General features: G+C 41.0%; 1 protein-coding gene across 1 annotated transcript in view; it reads left to right on the top strand.

The window, feature by feature from the left end:
- The window catches only part of MMP20 (matrix metallopeptidase 20), a 48,229-nt gene that overhangs the window by 10,137 nt on the left and 12,962 nt on the right, over window positions 1-25,130 (top strand). The window contains exons 3-8 of the mRNA XM_011984398.1: window positions 3,148-3,296; window positions 5,188-5,313; window positions 6,120-6,281; window positions 8,530-8,671; window positions 20,147-20,283; window positions 21,315-21,471. Of these exons, the coding sequence (XP_011839788.1) occupies window positions 3,148-3,296; window positions 5,188-5,313; window positions 6,120-6,281; window positions 8,530-8,671; window positions 20,147-20,283; window positions 21,315-21,471 (873 nt within the window). The remainder of the gene's footprint in view (window positions 1-3,147; window positions 3,297-5,187; window positions 5,314-6,119; window positions 6,282-8,529; window positions 8,672-20,146; window positions 20,284-21,314; window positions 21,472-25,130) is intronic.

Genomic DNA, 25,130 nt, shown 5'->3' with positions numbered 1-25,130 from the left:
TATTAAATAATAATATTAAATAAAGTATATTAAAAACAAAGGTAATAAAAACATATTGCCTCTTATTTCACTACATTTTATTATTTTCTCTGCTCATGAGGCTATGTACATCTGTATAATCTGGGTGGCTCATTCATGCTCATCTCTTCACAACCTGGCATTCAATGATGGTAAATGGGTAGCTTGAATTAGCCATAGTGAGAATATTTACAACACAGAACTCAGCAAGTCATACAAATCAAGGGGTTTTTTTTCCTCCTTGTAGAGCCACTTGTTAAACTGTTCCGGCACACCAGTGAGTCCATTTGATTAAATGAGGGGCCAGAACCCACGGAACAGTCATGAATCCCCTAGGCCATTTGTTACCTGCTATCAGCCAATAAATCCATAAGGTGGCAGGCTGAACAAAAACATCAAAGCAATTGGGGAAGAAAAACCTCATAGGGAGTTGAACACAAAAGCGATTCTGAGATAGTAAGAATAAGGCAAGAAAAATGTATATGCGTCAACAGAGTCTTTTCATAGTTTTCTTAAACTGTGTTCCGGAATTTTAGTCCATGACTATGTACATACAACAAAGACGAGAAGCATGGGTCAAGATAATGTGATACTTAGGGAAGTATAATATTCTTGCGATAAGGTGGGCAATCTTAAAACCCCTCAACACACACATTGTCCATCCACTCTTGCTCCCCAACAACTGCACCGTCCCCTCCCCATGAAAAAGGACACTAGACGCTATCACAGTACTCTGCCCGTGTAGCTACTGACTTTCAGAATAACTTCTTACAATATAACCCAAAGGGTTACAAAAAGGAAAATAAAAATACAGCATAGTGCTTATATGTATAAGCTTTGGAGTCAGACAGAACTGGGCTTAAACCTCATTAATCATAACATGTAGATGATGAAGACGATCTTCCTCTTACGGGTCGTAGTGAGGATTAAATGAATGCTGCTTAAAAAGTGTATGCAGCAACAGCACATAGTGTGACTTCAAAGAATATTAGCTAGTATTATTATTGCTTTATCAAGCTCCAGACCCTGAGTCGGGGATTTTTCCATGTTCTCTTCTTCTCTGGTGCTATCCCTCTCTCCTTGCCTGTCTTCTCAGGCCAACACACACTGTCAGCTCAAAGATACGGCTGACTTATCAAAAATGCGAGGGCATGTCAAAGTAATAAGTCTACCTAGTTGTGATAAATTGCAGACTCATATTACACAGTGGGCTTGGCATATTTTGAAAGCATTAAATAGTCCCTTTGAGGGTCTTTCTGGTCTCCCCCTTCAATTCTATAGCTCTCTTCTTTTGGCCCCAACTCCTGGGGTTGAAGAGCTCCTTGTTCCTTCACTCTCAAGTCCTGAATTGAGCTAGTTGCTATCCTTTCTGTGGGCACAGTCCTTTCACTTGGGACCCCAGCATTATTGCTGTTGGTTTCTCATTGAAATTGCACCATCTGCATTATAATAACCTAGGATACCTTTCAAAACGCAGATTTCTGGACCATACCTGTATCTTTAACAAGCTTCCTAGGTAATTATCACAGGTCCTAAACTTTGAGAGCCACTGAGTGGGCCCTAAAACAGCTAGCTTTACTTATTTAATTCATTCATTTATTTATCAAGCAATTGCTAGGCATTTGCTATGTGCAAGGCACTAGACTAGGAGCTACAGAGATAGAGAAAGCAGGGCCGGTCCCTGCTCATGGGGTTGGCTCTCACAGACACAGCTTCTCACTTTCATCATATTCCAGCCCAGCCCAAGGTCTTGGGTAGAAGTCGCCCTTCCTACCTTTCCTTTGTATGTTGCCAGAAGTCCCCAGACCCTGGGCTTCACAGCAGAAAGTTCTAACAATCACCAACTCTGACTCCACTCACAGTCCAAAAAGCACTACATTTTTCTGCCTTCAGGTGTCATTGTCATACCAGTAATTGCTGAAAGTCTCACCCTTTTTTTCAGTTCCAGTGAGCCTCCATTTTTAAAGCTAGCCCTTCCTCTTTAAGAACGCATTATTTTGGGCTGGGGGGGCAGTGGCTCACACCTGTAATCTGAGCACTTTGGGAGGCCGAGGAGGGCGGATCACCTGAGGTCAGGAGTTCGAGACCAGCCTGGCCAACATGGTGAAACCCTGTCTCTACCAAAAATACAAAAATTAACCTGGCATGGTGGTGGGCACCTATAATCCCAGCTACTCAGGAGGCTGAGGCAGGAGAAGCAATTGAACCTGGGAGACAGTGGTTGCAGTGAGCAGAGATCATGCCATTGCACTCCAGCCTGGGTGACAAGAGCAAAACTCCGTCTCAAACAAAAAAAAGAGAGAGAGAGAGAGAGAGAAAAGAAGAAGAAGAAAAAAAGAATGCATTATTCTGAGGGAAAAAACCTTCCCCAACAGCCCTGGGGAAATCCTGATGAGCTCTGAATAAGAATTAGCAAAACTTCAAAACTCTACATTTCTATTTTTCATATTGAAAACATCCAGTCCCTTTGGGGAAAAAGAGGTCCTCTCTCAATGAAAACGACTTTAAGAAAAATTGACTACTTACTACCTGTGACATTTCACAAGTTTTATTTATTTATTTATTTATTTTTGAGCAAAGTCTCACTCTGTCACCCAGGCTGGAGTGCAATCACCGGATCTCAGCTCACTGCAACCTCCACTTCCCGGGTTCAAATGATTCTCCTGCCTCAGCCTCCCGAGTAGCTGGAACTACAGGTTTGCACCACCACGCCCAACTAATTTTTGTATTTTTAGTAGAGACGGAGTTTCACCATCTTGGCCAGGATGATCTCGAACTCTTGACCTCAAGTGATCCTCCCGCCTCAGCTTTCCAAAGTGCTGGGATTACAGACGTGAGCCACTGTGCCTGGCCACAAATTTTATTCTTTTAAGTCGGAGGTAGTATAATAACAAAGAAAGTTAAACGGTTTCAGTACCAGATTATCCCAACTTCTCTCATCTCTCCCTTTCATTTGTCTTGTTTCACATAAAGCAATTTAACATATAATAAAGCAAAACAAGAATTATCACTTCAGAGAAAAAATCTAAATTGTAGATTTATATTTAACAATTTTTGAATACAACATATAATTCTTGCCTTCTTTGGAGCAGTTACTGAAAAGAAAACATGTTTCTTCCGTTTTCACAGAGTATCTAAATACACAACCTCCATGAGTTCTGCCGAGGTGGAAAAAGCAGTGCAGATGGCCTTGCAGGCCTGGAGTAGCGCCGTCCCTCTGAGCTTTGTCAGAATAAACTCAGGAGAAGCGGATATTATGATATCTTTTGAAAATGGAGGTATTGTGGTACTTGGATTCCATCTACTAATTCAAAGGAGAGTTGTCCCAATACTGTTCCTTCTACATCTTTAATTCGAGTGATCACACACTTCTCCTTCACACCGTACTGTGATGGGCCAAGGCCAAGACCATGACAAAGCCATGATCTTCCTCTGGCCGGAAAGTAGAATCAAGAAAATAGGAATTCTTAGCATGTCTTGTCATCATCAGATACAGCTGTAGAGTAGATTCACTGTAACAAACTTTCATTATGACTTTGCCCCACTAGGGGACAAATTCTTGCAGATTTTGCTTTCCCGTTAGCCACATGACCTCATCCATTCCCATGATGGTGTTTATCACTTATATACCCCCCTCCATATTAGCCAAGAATATCCCACCATGAATCCTCACTGAAGGAAATACCTTCCACAGTGACCTTGATACAGCCTTCCCCCTGCAGCAATGGTTAGGAAAGTGTCGTTCCTGTCTTGCTCACACTTGCAGACCACCTTTTGGGAGATGTGTGAGAGGTCTGCCTCCAACTTTCCCACTTCTTCTCCATTCCATTGCTCACTCTGGTAAGGAGTAGAGGCGTAAGTTTGCACAGGGATTGGTGAGAGCTCTGATCCCTTTTCAGAGAAGCAAGTCTAGGAAATAGATAAAGGGAGGGCCAAATGGCTTATGAAATTTCTTTTCCTTCTCAGCTTCGTAATAGTCAGGGTAAGTGAGAGCTACTATCTATTCCCCTCCTCAGATAAGATTTCTAATTTGAATCTGATGTCACTGGGGGGAAAGCATGCTTAGGAGCTAGGAGAGAGAAGATCAAGCAAGTTCTGAGAATAGAGCCTTTAGAAATGGTCCTGGGTGCAACCTGGCCCAGGGCAGGTCCTATTCCTCCCAAAGGACAAAGGCCACCCCTGGTGAAGTGGCAGGGAGGGCAGTGTGACTTGGGGTAGCTTTGAAGGCCAAGGAATGAATGTCTGGCTCTCTCTTGATCTTTCAAGCTTGCAGTCTATCCCCTAATACACAAGCCAACACAGGGACTGTGCTAGTCTACTTAGTTGTGATGCCATTGCATGAAGTCCTCTGTGCATGCACCTGAGTAGACTGCATGTCACTGAAACCTGAGAAATGGCATACCAGAACTTTGTTCTGTTGGCTCAAAAAAAAAAAAAAAAGAAAAGAAAAAACAACTAACTAAAACTGGGTATCCTTACTAAGGTTTTTTAAAGTGGTAAACTATAACCCTCATTTTGTTCTTCCTCCTCCTCTTCTATTAAATTTGTAATGAATTGTTAATTAAAATAAATAATTAAACAAAAACATAAAAAAGCTTCAAAAGTTAGGATTTTATAAATGCCTTTATGACTTTCATAAGTTTTCCACATGAAAGTATGTCAAAATTACAGATAAATTTTTGACACTTTCTTAAACTGTATTGTGCTATAGAAACAAAAAGCACACACTTGTCCAATTCACTATCACTATCTCAGCTGAATCAAATTTGAAAGGTCATTCTGCCAACAGGTTCACATTTCAATCAGTGGAGTAGGTTTTTCCATCCAATGCCCCCCGGTTAGTTCTCCTTTTGTAATCCATGGCATGTGCAAAGTCCACAGTATCCTATGTGTCAGTTAACAGATGTTGTGATAGCAACAATAACCCAAAAAAGGTGTTTTTTAATTATTATTTTTAATGCTTACTATCTTTGCAGTATGAATTAGCCTCTTTTATTTTTCAATGGGCAGTTACTCATTGACAAGTGAACTTCCTATTATAACAAATAAATACTGAAAAGTAAATTGAAGTGTCAATGCTATTCAAAATGTCCATTTTCTGTAATATGATGTGCCCTCAAAATTGCTAGAAGGACTCAATCCTGTTGGCCTTTCTCCCCACTTGTTTAGATCATGGGGATTCCTATCCATTCGATGGGCCTCGGGGGACTCTAGCCCATGCATTTGCTCCTGGAGAAGGCCTGGGAGGAGATACACATTTCGACAATGCTGAGAAGTGGACTATGGGAACGAATGGTATATATGCACAATTCACCATAACCTGGAAAATATTGTACCTTCTTCTGGGCTCCATCATGAAACCTTGAGGTTCAACGTCCCAAGCCACCCTTTAACTAGGGGGGCTGGCTAGGAAAAACAAGTAAGCCAAAAATCCAAAAGGGATCACATAAGGGAAAAAAATCCACCCCAAATTGTGTTGTAGACTTGTCTGATCTGTTTCATAGCATATCATCTGAAGAAATGGTCATCCCCTTCTCAACGCACTGCTCTCGCTTCCTTCAACAACCTAGTATTTATGATTTCTTACTTGTTCTTGGAAATAGGCTACATTCAGAAATGACCCAAGAGAATCAGTACTGTCCTGAGAAGTGTGATGGGGATGGGAATAAAGGTTCCAGAATATCATACAGGTCATCTGGAAATCTTCAGTGTGAAACATGTGGATCAAAAGGTGTAGGCTGTAATAGCAGGGAACTATTAAGGCATTTGTGGTCTAAATTTATGAATTATTCCCAAATATCATTGCCACTATTTGCTCCAAGGCTCTCCTTTATCAGTCTACCAAACATCACTGATGATGAGCAAAATGGATTGATGTGCATTTCCATCCTTCCCCACCTCCAACCCCCTTCTAGCCAAGAGGGGGAAAATTTAAGTCACCAAAGCTAAGTGCCAGAATAACTTACCAAAATTTGAATAATCCAGTTAGGAAAAGGAGATGAGTTAACTGTGATGTGGGCATAAATTATCCTATAAAGATGGAAGATGGAGAAAACAAAAACCTGTGGTGATACTGTTTTTTTCTCTCTCATATTGTCTAGGTTTTAATTTGTTTACCGTTGCTGCTCATGAATTTGGTCATGCCCTGGGCCTGGCCCATTCCACAGACCCATCAGCACTGATGTACCCAACTTATAAGTACCAGAATCCCTATGGATTCCACCTCCCCAAAGATGATGTGAAAGGGATCCAGGCATTATACGGTAAGATTATTACCTTCTTTGACCACTAACCCTGAAATTGGCAGGCATTCAGTCTCCAACTTAAAGAAAGTGCATTTTATCTGCATTGGTAAAGATCAATCTAGAAACCATAGCCCCAACTATGCCTTCTTGTGAAGAGCTCATTTGCCAGTTATAAATGTGTGTGTGATGTGTGATTAAATTTACACCTTTCCTTAAGAGCATATTAGTCCTGGATAGCCTTAAAAAATATAGTCATTTGTCTCTTTGTGTTTTTCCTTTGAGTGCAGGTTAGAATTTACGCATTGGGAGAGGATGGATGTAGTTTATAGTTCATATACGTGGTGCTTACCCATTTGCAGATAAGTGACCTTATCTCCCTAAAAATAGCAATCATGATTAAAATAACTCCACGCCCAGCCATGTAGCCGATCTGCAGTTTACAAAACAGGTTCATGTGTGTAGTCTTACACCAGCCTCACAACTAACCTGTGGGGTGTGAAGTGTTTTCCTTGTTTGATAGCTGAGAAAGCTGAGGTTCAAAGGCAGTAAGTATCCTGAGATAAACTACCTCAAGTATTAGCATTCTTCTAAAAGGCAATGAGGGATTATTAGAAACTCTGTGTCCAATTTTCCTTAAGGGAAACAAACCAATTAATCCATCAGAAGGAATCTTGAAACATCCTTAGACCTTGACAATTTTTCTTTAATGGATAAAAGGCAAAAAGATCTAGGAAATTGCTTTTCCCTTGAGCCCTGGAGACCTGGTTATTAGGCTTCTGCTTATCAGAGCCTCTCCCCATCTTCTCAGTGCCTAGAGACCCAGATCCCCCAGCACCTTCCTGGGGGTGCTAGGAATCTGGCCCCAGGGGATCTGGAGGGTGGGAAGCCCAGAAATGGGCACATCATTCAAAATCAGTCAGATTTCACCTGAGGCACAAAAGGCAAATTTCATCCCAAGAAGTCTTCAGCCAGCTCTATCCATTTCCAGGAGGGGGAAAGCACCAGATCTGCCTGACTCTTGAGGGACAGGAAAAACACCATGAATGTCACAAACTCAGCTCCAGAGTCTTGGTGGCAGTGCTCCAATGGGAAGCAATTTCTGTGGGCCACCGAGAAGGGCTGAGCTCAAACACTTGCCTTTAGAGGTCCTTGTGCTCTGGAAAGTCACTGCCTTCGGATGGCCACTGTCACTCGGCCAGGAGGCAAAGCACATATTTTGGCACAGCTATTATGACACAGGTGAATGAAATGTGAAAACATGGGTTTATGTTACAAGGGAGCATTCATATCACCCAGCCGATCGCTTGCCGCTGCTGACCCTCTCCAATTTCCAGCTTCCATCTTCTCCCAAAGCCTTACCCCGCCTCCGATCTTCACCTTGCTGCTAACCCTACTCCATACCTGATCTCAAACCTCATCTGACCCTTATCAGAGGCCTGAACCTTTCCCTTCCCTGTGCCTCATTCCTTCCCTGACTCTCACCTGTGGTTATGACGAGGCCTCATCAAAGAGCAGGGACCCACCAGAGGCGACAGTCCAAGCTGTGCAGATTCATTCTTCTGGAGCTGGGGCAAGGTCCTCAGAGATGCAGAGCAGGAGGGGAGACTCACTGACAGCTCTCGCAAGATTTGGGTCCATGTTTTCCAAGACGATCCACCAGAAGATACCTTTAAGTAACAAACACTTTCAGTGTACTTCAATTCCACAAGAATTCGCTCAGTTTTTCCTGGATGCCTAGTAAAAGACAAAAGCACAGGGCAGGATGCCAAGGAGTCTATGAAAATAATAGGAAAACACATAAGAAAATTTTCTTATTGAGAAAAAGAGAACTTAATTACAAAGAAATAATCCATGCCAATTTTTAAATTACATTTCTAATCTGGAACACTTGTAGATATCAAAGAAGTTCTATAATAAAATAATGATCTTTAGAAGACTTACTATGTGCCAAGCACTCTGCTACCCGCTTTACAGGAATTATTTAATTCTCACAACAGCCTTCTGAGGTGAGTACTATTTTCATCCCTCCCTTTTAACAAGTGAGGAAGCTGAGGCTTAAAAAGTTAAATAATGTGCGGCAAATCACACGGCTCAGCAACCAGGAGAGCCAGGACTCAAACCCCGGTCTACCTGCCCTCAACAGCCATGGCCATGATCACATGTCCAGGGTGAAAGTGTACAACCTCCCCTGGGGCTCTATCTAGAACAGAAGTGTGTGAACTCCAAATTCCCGTTACCATTTTGACCAAGTCATTTTGAATCCTAGGACCTCGGAAACCATTCCTGGGGAAGCCCATGGTGCCCCATGCCCCCCCTCACAAGCCATCCACCCCCGACCTCTGTGACTCCAGCTCATCCTTTGACGCAGTGACAATGCTGGGGAAGGAGCTCCTGCTCTTCAAGGGCCGGTAAGCCTCAGACGCGCCACCGACTCTCGTTGGGCCTCATCTCCACTCCCAGATAAACGTCGTCCCACAGGCCCTTGTTGCTGCGGTGTATGAAGATCATGCAGAAATGCTGTCCTATGCAGCAGGAGGGTGGTAGGCAGGGGTCTTTGGGGGAGATAGAGAACTGCCAAAGCTACTGTTTGTGGTGCACCTACTGTGGTCTTGCTACTGTGCTAAGTGATTTCCATAAATGGACAATATTTATTCTAACCCTTTTCACTGTAGAGATTAGAGTCCCTAATGTGCACATAAAGAAAGCAGATCAAAGAGAGCAAGTAAGTTTCCCAAGGTGACAGTTAAATGGCTGAGCTAGGACACCAGCCTGAATTGATCTGATGTCCGTTTTGTTTAACACTTTATCCCTAGTGAGTGTGCATAGCAAATGCTCAATAAATACTTGGTGAATGAGGGTTGGCTAGCTGGATGGATGGACAGATAGGAGACTGGATAAAAGGATGGATGGGATGGATGATCAGATGGATAGATAGGTAGGTGGATAATTCCAAGGCCAATATTCTTCTGAAACTCCACCTCTTCAATGCCTCTGGGCCTTTCACCCATCAGGTAGCACAGAGAAGGCAGATCCCTATTCTCCCCCAACTCTGGCTTCTTGGGGAGTATGGCTGTTTTCTCCATGATGCTGGTTACTCTAATTACTTCTTCCCATGCAGGCAAAGAGAAACATAGCAACATTCACCCTATTCCTCCCTTTGCTGGAGACAGAATTCAATCACACCAGAATAGGCAGAGGCATCTCAGGAGCATTCATGTGCGGCGTTATTCCTTCTACTTCTTCACTATTGCAAAAGTGTTTATGGAGCCCATTGTGGTTTTCAAGCAGTGTAGTCTTTAGGGGTATAAAGATGGATTGATACCTGCCCCCCACCTTTACATACCCCTCAGGTATATGACTCCAAAAGCCCTGCAAGATAGTGAGACATGAGCTCTAAAAGTTAGGCCATGAAACAAAACAAGAAGCAAGTACCTGGGAAGATCTAGAGAGAGTTTCCCAAGGAGGTGACATTTGAGAAATGTGATGTTCCTTATCTTGTATGCTTTTGGGGATATATTGCTGAGCTACTATTATAAGAATACTTTTTGCTCCTTCCGCACAGAGAGAAAGTAACAAAGTAGTTTTAAAAAAGCAAAATTTACCCAGAATCCCACCACCTGAGTGTATCAGTCTGCGGGATTGATACCCATCCATCCTTTTATCCAGTCTCCTATCTGTCCATCCGTCCAGCTAACCAACCCTCATTCACCAAATATTTATTGAGCATTTGCTATGCACACTCACTAGGGATAAAGTGGACATCAGATCAATTCAGGCTGATGTCCTAGCTCAGCCATTTAACCGTCACCTTGGGAAACTTACTTGCTCTCTTTGATCTGCTTTCTAATACCATAGACCAGGTAGCTTAGACAAGAGAAATTTATCCCTCACAGTTTTGGAGGGTAAGAAGTTCAAGATCAAGGTATCTGCAAGGTAAGTTTCACTCTGAGGCCTCTTTTCCTGGCTTGTAGGCAGCCGCCATCTTGCTGTGAGCTCGCATGACCTCTTCGTGTACAGCGAAAGAGGGAGCAAGCTTTCCAGTTTCTCTTCTTATAAGTGCACCAGTCCCATCATGGGGCCCCTACCTTCATGACCTCATGAGTCAGGAATGTCTTCTTCCAGCACTAACCCTAACTACCTCCTGAAGGCCCTATCTCCAAATACCATCCCACTGGGGGTTAAGGCTTCAACATAGGAATCTGGAGGGCACATAACGCAGAGCATTCCCATTGTTAACCATATTGTTGTGTGTCCCTCCAGACGTTTTCTCTGGATAGAGAGCTAGATATTGTACATATGGGAGTGGGGTGCAATGATTTCCACAAAAATAGAATTTTACTAGTGGTGTTGATTTATAAAGTTTTTTCACTCACAAAATTTTATTTTTTCCTGTCAATGAATTTTAATTCTCATCCTTAGATATATCATTACTTATTTAATCAGTCCCATACTGGATTACTTCTAATTTTTAAAAATTAGAAAGAGTTTGAACTAAATCTTTGACAACGGACAGACATTCACTTTTCAAATGCAAATTAGAGCCACGCCCAGGAACCCAGGCTTTCACAGCAGAGTCAGTGGGATTAAGTTCTGGCCCTACCGCTTACTGATGAGGTGATCCCCAGCAAGTAGTATGCCAGACACATAGTGTCAATAAATGACAGTCACTATTCTTAAGAGTGGAAATCAAAAAATATTTATAATGGCAGGGAGGCTTATAAACAGCTTCAGGTATTTAGAGAACCCAATTGATTCTTTTGTGTTATTAATTTTCTGATGATTATTTATTTTTAAGACACTGACCATTGATGTTCTTTTTCTTGAGTATTACCAAAAAGTACATCAAATGGAATTGGTAGGCAACGACCCAGAAGTAGTAGACCAGGTAGGGCAGGAGGAGCTTGGAGCACAGATCTTAGTAACCTTGGCTTCATCTAAGGGATATCATTCAGGCTCCACTCTCCCAGACACTGAAATGGCATGTAGCACTCATTCAGTGATAAAGCAGTGAGTTGCTAGCCATCATGCAGGGTGTAGCTTATTCTTCTGGTAAATATCAGAGGTTGCAGTGGGGGCAAAGGAGACAGTGAAGTCAAAGATATGATACCATTTCATTCAATGATCATTGTTTTCTTAAAAAAGTAACAAAAAAAAAAAAGCCTTCTGTTTATCAAACTGTGAGCATTTAGCAATTACTAATGACGACTTGAAGTCGATACATCTTTTGACATAGTCTTGTTCATAAATACTGAGGGTAGTAACAGACTAATAAGTGAGGCATTGGTGCAAGAGACGTCTAGAAACGAAAAATCAGCAGAGGGGCTACAGAAGGAGAGATGGTCTGCTACCACGTATGTATCTGCTTAGTCACCACCTTCTCATCTTCTTCCATTTCAGATTCAATGAGCTATTGGGGTAGGGCAGATGATTCCAAAGAACTAGCACAAGCTATAAGCAGGATGGGGAGTCAGGAGTGGTCCCTTCCAGCGCTGGACCACTAACTCACCGTGGCACCTGGAGCTTATCTTCCTTTTCTATAAAGTGAGGGAGTTTTCTGTTACTAATAGTGACTTAAAAGTGTTCAGTACTTACTATGCAAAGTGTTCAGTACTTACTATGCAAAGCGTTCAGTACTTACTATGCAAAGCGTTCAGTGCTTACTATGCAAAGCACTACGTTATCACATTCTTACAATTCCCCTGTGAAGCCTGAAATATCATTCCTTTTACAAGTGATAGAAAGGATAAGCAACTTGTTCAAGAGTACACAGCTAGTAAAGGGTGGAGCTGGAATTCAAACCCAAACTAGCAAACTTCAGAGCCCGTGCTCCTAACTACCTTGCTGTACTACCTCCCAAGATGCTGTCCAGAGCTGGAATCCCATGACTTTTTAGCTCCAATCCCCTACCAGCTGCTGCTAAAAGTCCCAGAGTGCTTGCTAAGCCTGGACAAAGAACAAAGAATTCTTTCAAGCCACAGTTATAATGGCAACCAGGGAGCCACTGATTATGAAAGAGCTCCCAGTCTGTTCTCTCCCACTCAACAGCCTGGAATTCCCCGTCACCAACAATAGTCTGTTGATGGGACATTTCAAGCTATGAGCATAATAACCACATGGTTTGTTTCCAAAGCAAGATGGAATGCAGTACCTTTTAAAGTAACCGTGAGATTGTCAGATATTCTCCATAGCGTGTAAACGTGCATTCATACGTTCCATGTGAAGGGAAATAAGTGTTAGCTATAATAAGTTGAAGGATAGATAGATAGATAGATAGATAGATAGATAGATAGATAGATAGATAGATAGATAGACTTAATGAACACACACTTACTTTTTATAATAGGTGACAAAATTATTAAGGCTATATCAGATTTCCTCAGTCACTTAGGGAAAATAAGAGAGAAATGACTGGAATTGTAACCATACCAAAATTATATTTGCATCTATTATATTATGTTGGGTTTGGCCCAATATAATTTTAAGGGTAAAATCAAGAATATCACACATAATCATCTATAAATCTTAGAAGTACAATAGATTTTACAAATAGAGTAAGCATAAAGGTCGATCATGTCCAAGTCCTTCAGTGTAGAGATAAGGAAAATAGGCACAGGTATTTTAGCCCTAGCAGACCCTCCCATGAGACCCAGGTCTTCTGACTCCAGTCCAGAGTCTATCCTAGCACTAATATAGAAAGCTTTCTGCCTATGAAATGGAACTACCAAGAAAAGCACTGAAATTTAACCTGAATGAACATATGCCCATTGACTGTTACGCATTTGAGTTAGTAGGAAGAGCACTTTCAAGCTGTTCCTTTGCTTTCACGCCCTCTGCTTGCAGGTGGGGTAACCAGCCACAAAGAGGAGGATGTTCATAGACTATCTAGGTTTCCCAAGAATGTCTAATATGTTTCTTCACGTTTGTTTTTTTTTTTTTCAAAATAGGATTCTATATATATTTTTTAATCTGTAACTAATTGTCAAATTTCAAAAGATGTTATGTATCTTAAATTAGAAGGCAAAGAAAAACATTTTTAAGGGTTATGCAAGTAGGAATTGGAGAGAACAATGGATATATTAATAAAAGGCATTCTAAGGACTCACCAGCGGGATTAGGACACTAATTTGGTGAGAAGAACAATAGAAAAGGAAGAGTTAAAGCAGGTAGAAGCCTCATGGCTAAGAGTATAATATACAGCATTGTTCTCTCAGAAAAATTGAGAGGATTTGTTGGGAACACGATGTAAAACTCAGGGTGAGATGTAACAGATTTAAAGCAATGACAATTTTCACGGAGTTTCATAGAAATAAGCTAGTGCTCAGGGAAGAGGTCATAGTTGGAGGCTTTGTGAGTTTTGAATCTCCCACATAAAGGAGATAGTTAAAGATGTAGAGATGAAAAACAGCTCTGAAGAGAGAATGAGGAGAAAGAAAAAAAGTCTAAAGAATGAGCCTAGGAAATGGGAGAAAAAGATTCAATAACAGCCAGAGAGATTCAGCACTCCAAAAATAATAACAATAATAATAACCAACACTTCATGGTAATTTGCAATGTGCTATGTGTTGTGCTAAGCATTTTACAGACATTCACTCATTTAATCCACACTGCCATTGTCCTCAGCTGGAATTATAACTTAGTTCTGTTTGATATCAGAGACAAAATGCCTGTAGTGGAATCCCAAATAAATCTCGGGAAAAAAGGTGTATTTTTTTTTAAGTGATCAACAGTGGAAAATGTTGCCAAGGTCACCAGACTGAGGACTGAAGAAAAGGGACTGAGTGGCAAGGATAATTTAGAATGTAGTCACAGCAGAGCAATGAGGAAGAAAGCAGATCATGGAAAAGGATTAAAGAGCAAACGGGGTCAGGTGCGGTGGTTCACACCTATAATCCCAGCACTTTGGGAAAGAGGCAAGTGGATCACTTGAGGTCAGGAGTTCAAGACCAGCCTGGGCAACATGGTGAAATCCCATCTCTACTAAAAACACACAAAAAAAATTAGCCAGGTGTGGTGGCAGGTGCCTTGTAATCCCAACTTCTCAGGAAGCTGAGGTGGGAGAATCACTTGAACCCTGGAGGAGGAGGTTGCAGTGAGCTGAGATTGCACCATTGCACTCCAGCCTGGGTGACAGAGCGAGACCCTGTCTCAAAATTAATAAATAAGAGCAAATGAGGGGAAACAAAAGAGTTGCGATAGAGCATTCACTTGAGAAGCTTGTTGACCACAAAAGAAGTTAACATAATAGTTGGCAGTAACAGCAGGGCCAAGAGAGGATTTCAAAGAGGAAACTGTTCATGTTTGAAGACAGTGGAGAAAAACAAATACGAGATGCTACAGGAAGGGAAACAATAACAGTAACCACTATTTCTGGAGAGTAGATTTGAAATTGGGAATTTCCAGGATGCCATGGGCTTGAGGTAAGCCCACCATGGAACAGGAGGAAGTCTTCCTCCTTCTCATTCTCCCTGGCGATATGTCTTTTCTGACTGGAAGGTTGCTTCCCTGAAAGCCAACAAATGGCATTGTGTTTACTTAGAGCAGTTCTCTGTGATCTATTAATAATTCAGATAAAGAAGCAGAGGTCAACTAAGATCCCTGACTCATTGTCATTTCTTCTGAACCACCTGATTCTGAGAGAGGAGGGGCCCTTTACATATTCACAGGTTATGGTTTATGAATATGGATTTTCACAGGCTCTTCAGATGGGTACAAACACTCTTAATTTAAGGACACTATGCACAGCTTTGACTACCATTAATCTACACCACTGGCTACACATGGGTTTTTAGTTGTATGAGCTATATTTTTCTTGGGTTCAGTGAGATGGATGAGTCATGATTGATTTCTTGGATTCTGATTCATCCTGAACTAAGCAACCCTGGTTAATAAGTCCCACAGAATGAATGGCTTCTCAGCCAATGACATGACAGTTTGTACTTCAAAGTTTCCAGCGAAAAAAAACTAAGAAGGAAACTTAGCTATATTGATAAACTCTAAGTTTATATTCTGCATATCACCTATTAATAAATTTGTAGAGTAAAAACATTTCTTTTTAAAGTATCTACAAATAAGGGTAGTCCTGAGTTTATAAAACACTTTCATATGCTTTATCTCAGATGATCCTTTGAAGTGTTTGTGCAGATATTATTCTTACTCTTCTCTGACAGTAGGAAATTGAGTCTCAGAAAAATTGAATGACTCACACGAGGTCATACAGCCAGTTATAAAACAAGACTTCAAGCATTCCTTGTTTTGTTCACTGCATCACATTGCCTGATCTCAGGGGAGTGAGCAGTAATTAAATAGAGCATCAAAAAGATAGAGGCCAGTGTGGTGGCTTATGCCTGTAATCCCAGTACTTTGGGAAGCCAAGGCGGGCAGATCACTTGAGGTCAGGAATTCGAGACCAGCCTGGCCAACATGGTGAAACCCCGTCTCTACTGAAAAAAATACAAAAATTAGCTGGGCAAGTGTGGTGACACGTGCCTGTAGTCCCTACTACTTGGGAGGCTGAGGCAGGAGAATTGTTTGAACCCAGGAGGCAGAGGTTGCAGTAAGCTGAGATTGCGTCACTGCATTCCAGCCTAGGGGCCAAAGCAAGACTCTATCTCAAAAAAAAAAAAAAAAAAAAAAGGTGGAGAAAAGACACCCCTTCCCACAAGTAGGAAAGAGGATGACAGAGATCAGAATCTAGGAGAGTGTGAGACTAAAGAGGATGAAAAGTGGGCCATTCATTCAGCTTGTGCTAAGTTGCCTTGATTGTCCAGCAAATAAAGGGTGAAGGCATCTCCTGAAAATGAAAGACTAATGGGATCAGCTTAGGTAGGTGGAGAATGATGGCTGGGTATAACAAAAGAAGACCTTTAAGGCTTGACAACATACATCAAGTCCCTGGATACACCAGGCACCATGCTAAGCCCAAGGATAAAAAGATGAATAACACATGATGCTGGAGGAGGAGTTCAAGGAACTAGAAAAGAGCTGCAAGAGGCCAGGTGAAAGTTACCAGAGACCGAATCTCAAATTTGATGAGTTAGTTACTGTTCTTTGGTAAAAGCGAATGAAAATTTCAAAGAATATGAAACTTTGAATGAAAAATCAACGGATCAAGTAAGTTCCAGTCATCTCTCTGGCACCCATTCATTTAGCCAACAAATATGTATTGAATCCTGACTATGTGCCAGCACAGCATTAGATGTGGGTACATGAAGGTAAATAGTGCAGCTAAATGTCTAATCAGCAGATCTAAAACATCAATAAACTCCATTGTTTTGCCTTCCTCATCAAAGATCAAATTATGGACTAGTGATATAATCTATTTATTTTCATTCCAATACATCCTGCAGCTGTTCTTTTCCAAGAGGTTTATAGATTTTTTTGTTTATATTTTAAATCCATTCACAGAAGTATAAGGAAGTTACTTGCTATAATTGTTTTTATGAGTTTTACTTCACTTATTACTACAATCTATAGCTCTAAGGATGCAAATTCTCTGAGTATGTTACTGTTTTATTGCCACATCATTTTTTTCATTAGTTTACTGAAGTTTTTCATGACTACAGATTATTTTTGAAATTTGTGATAATTTGTCCAGGCATAGTGGCTCACGCCTGTAATCCTAGCACTTTGGGAGGCCAAGGCAGCGGGATCACCTGAGGTAGGCAGTTCGAGACCAGCCTGACCAACATGGAGAAACCCCATCTCTACTAAAAATACAAAATTAGCCAGGCGTGGTGGCACATGCCTGTAATCCCAGCTACTCGGGAGGCTGAGGCAGGAAAATTGCTTGAACCCAGGAGGCAGAGGTTGCCGTGAGCTTAGATCACGTCACTGTACTCCAGCCCGGGCAACAAGAGTGAAACTCCATCTCAAAAAAGGAAAAGAAACAAATTTGTGATAATTTATATAAGTGATAGATAGCATTTATTTCTATCCTATGTGCACACTATATACATTATACTACGTCATAGTGGTGTTTAAAGCAGGGTTTCTTAACATTGACACTACTGGTATTTCGAACCAGATAAGTCTTTGTTGTGTTGAGCTGTCCTTTGCATTAGGATGTTTAGTGGCATCCCTGGTTCCACGCATTAGACTCCAATAGCACTGCCCATCCCCAGCTGTGACAACCAAAATTGTCACCAGATATTGCCTAATGTACCCCGGGGTGCAAAATCACACTTGATTTAGAATGACTACTTCAATTTAGTCCTCACAATATCCTACATCAAAGTTTCTTTAGTGAGGAATTTAAGAGTCTACCACTTGTGAAAAGATTCAAGAGTACGATTTCCCTTTGCCTGAGCTCTTAACTACTACGCGCTACTACCTCTCATGTTGAGTCATTCAGGACATCACTGTCCCATAACTTCAAATAAAAAGTAGGACTTAGCTTTGCCTAGAGTTGCTTGTTGATTTTTAAGTGAGAAATGAAAGAAAATGCATCTGGCTTTAGAGTGATCAAAGAGAAAGCAGCTGGAAGTCAACTACACCTCATCAGAGATCATTCAGACAGAGCCTAGTTTTGGGAAGACATATCTGCTCCTCTACCTCCCCACTTTCCCCACATGGCCTCATCATTATAATATTCTGAAATGCACACTTTGTATCTTAGCACAGCAATTTTTAAGAGACAACATTTCAGAGCTGTGTATTGAACTGCATTAATTGGAACACACTTGCTATTCAGGTTTCATCCCAGGTTCTCAATTAATCCAAGAAGTAGTTGCTGAATTCCGGATACCCAAAACTGTGTTCATTACGAGGTGGTGAGAGAAAAGAGAAAAGAGAAAAGGGAAGTGGTCCCTCTGGACTTCAGAAAAGCCCACGTCTGATTAGACAAAGGGTCAAAGTACAAACAAAGAAAAACCAGAGATCACAAGACTGAGCTTGAGCAAGTGGGTGAGATTGGACATGTGACCAACATCAAGGCAGCTGAAGCCTGAGCCAGGCCCTGTCTGCCCCCTCACTACCTGGTGACCTTTGGGCCCAGCAGCCTTTCTGGATCTCAGTTTTTCATCAGTTAATACATGCGTTTTAGATAAGGCTGTGATGTTTGGAGCTTGTGTATCAACTATGGTGGGTGCCCAATTAGTGGGTAATTAAGGCCTAAACAAATAATACCTTTTCAAACAAACGGTATCTATCCATATGGCACCTTACAGTTTATAATACACTTTCATATTCATTATCTCATTTGGTCCTTACAATGATCTCATGATATTGGCCAGGAAATTATTTTTCCCATTTAAGATGATTAAACTGAGGCTTAGAGAGGCTAGTTAGCAGTGGAGTTAAAACTTTAGTCCACATCTTCTGAAACACAATGTGCTTTTCCTTCTGCACCATGATGCCTCTTATGAAACATGAGGAAATATTTATCTTTTCTCAATATATCCCCTTTTTGATTTTATCATCAGCTTAAGTTGCCTCATCGGGGATACCTTTATTAAGCCCCTAAATGCAATGGCATATATCCTTCTTGTGTGTTCTCAGAGTATCCTGAACTTAACTCTTTGTAGCACCAATCACTCTGATCATTACTAATCAGTCTCTACTACTAGAGTGTAAACATATTGAGGGCAGGGCCAACATCTTCTTCAGTGTTTCATTCTTGATGTCCACCACAGTGCCTGATGATAGGTGCTCCGTAAATATTTGTTAGATTAACTGAATAGGAAAACTCAGCATAAAATTTGGAGAATTCCTAAACTAGCCACTAAGAAAGTTCAATGTCAAAATTTTATTACAGTTTCCCAGTCCCCAAATAATCCTGTGCATTAATTCTGGGTTCCTAAGAAGCCAAGTAAATTATTCATGTTTTATCAAAATGATTTTCATCTTCAAACTATAAAATAGAGCACATTTACATTGTCAGTTTCAATAATGTACCCTCACAGATATACTGCCAGAAATTTATGACTATAATATTGGGTAAATGGATAGATGAATTGCTAAACCTTAAATTAATATGTGTGTACTAGATTTTCTGTTAACTAGATATCAGGTTCATGCATGCAAGCACTTCCAGAAGACAATTATGTAGGCAACACCATAATTTATGATTATTAATGTTTTTGTTATTTTTACAGGGTCTAATCAGCATGACTCAACCACAGACTTCTGGTTCATTTACATACTATCTATAATGTCCACCTTCTGGATCATAGTTACCTTTGTAAGATTTTAACTTTTAAAAGATCAGAAAAGGAAAGAGAAATTTATATCAGGTGATATTTGGAATGGGGGGGATGCATAACTTAAATGCGTAAATAACTGATACTATTACTTCACTATATTCTTTCATTATTTTGAACATCCTTAAATAAATGAAGGAGAGGGGATCACAGAAATGCTAAGACAATGAAAAGGGAGTAGAAACTGTTTACTAAGGTCCAAAAAGTTGTGTTCTTCCTTAAAAACAAGGCAAGAGTGGGCTGAACACGGTCGTTCATGTCTGTAATCCCAGCACTTTGGGAGGCCGAGGCAGGTGGGTCACTTGAGATCAGGAGTTCGAGACCAGCCTGGCCAACGTGGTAAAGTGAAACCCTGTCTCTACTAAAAGTACAAAAATTAGCGAGGCATGGTGACACACAGCTGTAGCCCCAGCTATTCCAGAAGCTAAGGCAGGAGAATCGCTTGAACTGGAGAGGTGGATGTTGCAGTGAGCCGAGGTTGCAGTGAGCCAAGGTCACACCACTGCACTCCAGCCTGGGCCACACAGAGACACTCCATCCCAAAAAAAAAAAAAAAACAACAAGGCAAGGCGAGGGCAAAGGGCATTTAGCAAGTGGCCTCTGAGTACATTTCAGTCCAAGTGTAATTTTATATGTATATCAATCATTGATCTTGATTTTTTTTTTCTTTTTTGATATGTCCCATAGGATTTTCTGGAGACGGCAGGTTCACTTGCGGACAGGAATTCGGCCCAGCACTATTACCAGCTCCTTCCCCCAGCTCATGTCCAATGTGGATGCAGCTTACGAAGTGGCTGAGAGGGGCACTGCTTACTTCTTCAAAGGTACCCTCCAGATCTCTCAATGAAAGAAATGGCAGGGCTGCAGTGCCCCCTCCATTTGGCATATCTAGCCCTGCCAGCATTTTCCAGTCATCATGGAGCACATTTCAGTTGCTCTTTGTCCTCAGGTTGGGTATGAAATGCCACCTACATTTGTTATACCCGACATTGTGTAACAATGAAAGTGATGGCAGTGGCCATTAAGCTTCTCGGAATCACGCCTGTTAGGCTAGTAAGGCACTGTGTTAGGTGATAGCGCCCAGGGAGCTAAAAACCTGGTCCCTGCCACACAGGACCTCTGCTCAGAGTGACAGCGTATACTCTACTGGGACACTTTAATAAATAAAAGCCAACGCGGAACTCAGTGGGAGGTAAACAATACCCTTCCTTCTATGCTGTGGTCAGAAGCAGCCAGGAGACGAGAACACCTTTGACTTCAGGAGGTGGATACACACACCAATCTCTGGCTCTAGCCTTTACTACTTGAGTGACTTTGCAAAGTTATCTAGTGGCTCTGAGCTCCAATTCTTCCTCCGCAAAGTGATTATGGCAATACAAACCTTGAAGATGTGGTGTGACAATGGCTAGTCAATGGAAGTTATCCAGTAGGTAATAACTAGCAGTTTCAGCTTATATGTTCTTGATACGGAGAGATAAAGTTAGAAAGCAAGTGCCAGTTTAAGTAAAAATCATGGTATTTGCATGTCACTTGCCCATTCTCTCTCGTAGATCTCTGAAGGTGAAATGAAATTATAGATGAAGGATATCTTGAAAGACATAACATGTTAAATGTAAAACACAATTGTATCAATGTTACTGCTTTCTTAAGGCATAACTAGGGAATTTTGCCTCCAGGGAAGTTTGAAGTCTTTTACTGAACTGAGTAGTTAGAAGCTTATATCTCCTGTTGGGTTATAGCCATGGCAAGTATCCCATAAACTAACACCATTTATGAGCCTTCATAGAAATCTTTACGAGAGAAGTGCATCAACATGTGGTGCAGAGTTTTCATAAACTTTAATTTCTGTTTTCAGGTCCCCACTACTGGATAACAAGAGGATTCCAAATGCAAGGTCCTCCTCGAACTATTTATGACTTTGGATTTCCAAGGCACGTGCAGCGAATAGATGCTGCTGTCTACCTCAGGGAGCCACAGAAGACCCTTTTCTTTGTGGGAGATGAATACTACAGGTATGCCTTTTATCCTTTTGACTGTCTATATGTATTCAATGAGAAGGATTAAAACAACAACAACAAAAAACACAAAACCCTTCCATGAAAGAGTGCGAGGCAAGTTTGCAATAAGCCCATTGACTCTTTTCAGCCACTGGGGTGCCAATTACAGATGGTTGACTGTCTTCAAGATATGGAATCATCCAAATAATGAGTGAAACCTTCATTCAACAATCCCATTGTTTGATCTCTAGGACATGACACATCCTGATCTTTCAATGCACTCATTAACTGGACACCTAGTGGCCTAAAAGGGTAGATGCAGCATCACCAAATCCCTAACTACCTTCTGAGAATGCCTGACTTTGCTATTATGTGAGCATAAAATGCATTCCACAATACTCCATGATTTAGGGCAAAATGGAGATGGTCCTGACCGTGGGTCTCTTTGAAGTATAGTTCTGCTGGAAGGAAAAGGCCTTATTTCTTAGTCCTTTTATCCAGCCTAGAATATGAGGATCCTTCTTATCCAAAGGAAACCATATAATTTCAATTCCTGTCCTCAGGGGCTTTGTATGAGCAAATCTGAATCAGGTGTCATCTGTCATCCAATCACTGCACATAGGGTCACACCTTATCTTAGCTACTGAGTTTCTATCCTTAGTTGACTCATGTTGAGGAATGAGTGGAGCCCCTTCAAAGATCACCCCTGCCTCTGCACACCTTCCCTCTGTTCCCAGTTTTCTCTTTTTGCCTGTTTACCTAAACATCCGAAGAGAAAAGCAAAAGCAGATTCTAAGCAGGTGACAATGCTAGACACCTTAGGCTCATGAAAGGATCTTGAAGAAAACAGGAGAGCACCCAACTTTGTTCCAAAAGCTTTCATTTTATTTCCTATCACATATTTTAAATAACCATTTTTGTGATATAAAAGAAATCTTAAAACAGATATTTGTCATCTTACTCTGATTCATATTTTCTTTCCCAATTTGGAATTGAGAAAATAATATAAGTGAGGCACACATATATTTCATAAGAAAGCAAATTTCTTGTATAAAGAAAGAATTGCAAACAAATATGGACTCTGCTGACTCTTCTGGGCCACTGAGAGCCATGGAAGCATTGCTCAGTGTCATGTGGTGCCATGAGCTGTCACTTCCAGACCAGTGTTTAAACCACTAGGCCAGCTATTTTTCTCTCAGACCTTCCTTTTTAAAACGTGATGACAGGAATTCACTTATTGAGGCCCTAATATCTGCAGGACAGAATATGATTCTCTAAAGTCTTTCTTTAAGATAAGGTGGCTGTAGTCACAGAGCAGATATACAGGAAGATAGGTATTGAGAAATCCAATTCTCCTGGTGAATTTTCAGAGAATAAAATCAAGAGAAGCATGTGTAAGCATGTGTGTTGGAGTATGAGGGCGTTTATGTTAGGATTATTCAGTTAACGTTTTAAAGGGTATTCACAGTGTGATTCTCAATGGGGGAATTAACCACTCTCCCATTGTCTCTCTTGCCCATTTATCACCTGATCTTTGGTCTAATCTACCACCCACCAGCACCTGTAGTAAAGCATATACCTTCAGTCAGGCTGGATTGAAGCCTAACAGCTAAGTTAAGAGATGTGGGCAGAGGTTCAAAATTCTCTGTAAGTTTTAGGATGGGGAAGTCAAGGCTCTCTGATTTTAGTGATGCTCATTGCCCCCAGAGAAAATCATACTGTACCTTTCCAACTGGCTTTCTGTGAGTATCTACTAAGGAGAAGTCTTTCATAATCTAGATAAATAGATTCACCAAAAAGTTGGTCTAGAGCATTAACTAAAATGTTAACAAGCTCATTTTTCTGGTTAAGAAAGGAAACCATGGTAGGCACTTCTAACCTTCCCAGGTTATGGAGAGTGTTAAGTGATACAATGCATGCAGACACAGACACCTAGCAGTGTCTGCACAAAGTAGGTGCTCAAAAAGTTATTCTTCAGCAACAGTAGGAACTTATATGGTAATTAACAAATAATTTCTTAACAACTTGTGATGCTTAGCAAATTGCTTAAACCTCAATATTTCTCTGAGCAGCGATTCAGTCAAAAATCTCATCAAAGGGAATTTTCTTTTTAAATACTGAAGGCCCCAAACATTGGACTGAAATTGCTGCTTTTGGCAAAACATAGACACTCCCATCAGCAATGGGAATCTTCTACTTTACTCACTCCAACACACACACTGGTGTATGCACCAAGGAGTAAGACAACCCTGACCTATAGCTCAAAAGTGTAGAGAAAGCTATTGTACTGGCCCTATTCATAAACACCCCTGAATTCTGCACAGTGTGCTTTACAGGGCCTCATATGTGTGACATCTTATTGTCATGTGAAGTCCTCTATTGGTTTGAAATTTAATCTAGCCATTAGTGTCAGAAACCCCAAAATAATTGTGGCTTAAACACATGAGGGTTTGTTTTTCTCATATATGTAAAAAGTCTGACAGTTTGGTATGGCTGACTGGTGATCACCAGGGACCCAAGTTCCCTTAAACATTTTGCTCTGCTATTCTTAACACATACTTCCATTCTCATGGTTGCCTCATGACTCGTGGTGGCCAGGGGAGCTTTAGTCATTACATCCCTACTGTAGAAGGATGCAACTGCAAAGAAAGGACAAAGGAGACAAATGAAGTTTGGTAGGTAAGCACATGGCCACACTCAAAAATATGGAAGGTCCCAAGCCTCAAGTTACGGAATAAGAATTTCACTACATTGACATCCACTGAAAGTGTGTTAGGTCTTACTCGTCTTAGACATTTATCAGGTTCTTCCTTGCCCCTCATGCTAGTTCAGTCTGTGACAGAGGAATGTGCCAAGGGAAGAAAAGTCTCTGGAAATTCTCCAAGAACTCCCAGAGTTTAGACCCAGTTTTAGTGAATGAAATGCCATGAGGAAATGACTGAGGAACTTCCTCCACAGAGGATTGAAGGTTGGCTTGGGGCCAGGTTGGATTAGACTCTAAAAGGGAGAACCCATGTCTCTGTGTGGTGGTTACTTACAGGGGAGCAGCATGCAGAGGACCACAATGTCAAATCCAAATAGGAGGCTCTACTATGTTGATGCCATTACATGCTACATCAGCAAATGACATATTGGTTAAACTTTGCCAACTAGAGCCACTTCCCCTTACTTTTATTCCTTCCTTTGCTCTTTCTAGCAGGCTCTAATGGTTCAATCAGTTTTTCATTTTTTACATTATTTCCACTTCCTATGGCTAATTTCTTCTTTTAGATGTTCTCCCTCGCGTACCAGTAGCACAGCAGTGGCTACGTCAAGGGATTTCTGGGGGAAGGGGATATCAACACCTCCATAATTCTTCAAGGTAGTCAATGATTTCTGAATGTTATGCAAAGTGACTTGCAAATCTGCAGGTCCTACCCCTTTTCAATCATATTGCCCCTCTACCCTAAATCACTCTTTCTATACAGTCAGACTCAGGACATCATTGCTGCAAAGTAGAATATGTCTTCCACATTCTCTCCTTCCTGAATGCCTCAGAAATACTAGAAATAGTTGTTTTTATTTGAGGTTTTTGTAGTCACCATAAATAAATAAATAATAAGTAACAAAAAGAAGTAAGATGAAATAGGGTTTAAAAAATCTTGTTTTTTCATGTTTTAAATTTTAAAAAATTT

Source organism: Mandrillus leucophaeus, unplaced genomic scaffold, assembly GCF_000951045.1.
Source record: "Mandrillus leucophaeus isolate KB7577 unplaced genomic scaffold, Mleu.le_1.0 Scaffold267, whole genome shotgun sequence".
Classification (NCBI taxonomy): Eukaryota; Metazoa; Chordata; class Mammalia; order Primates; family Cercopithecidae; genus Mandrillus; species Mandrillus leucophaeus.
Note: the sequence above shows the minus strand (reverse complement) of the source record. Positions and strands in the feature narration are given on the sequence as shown.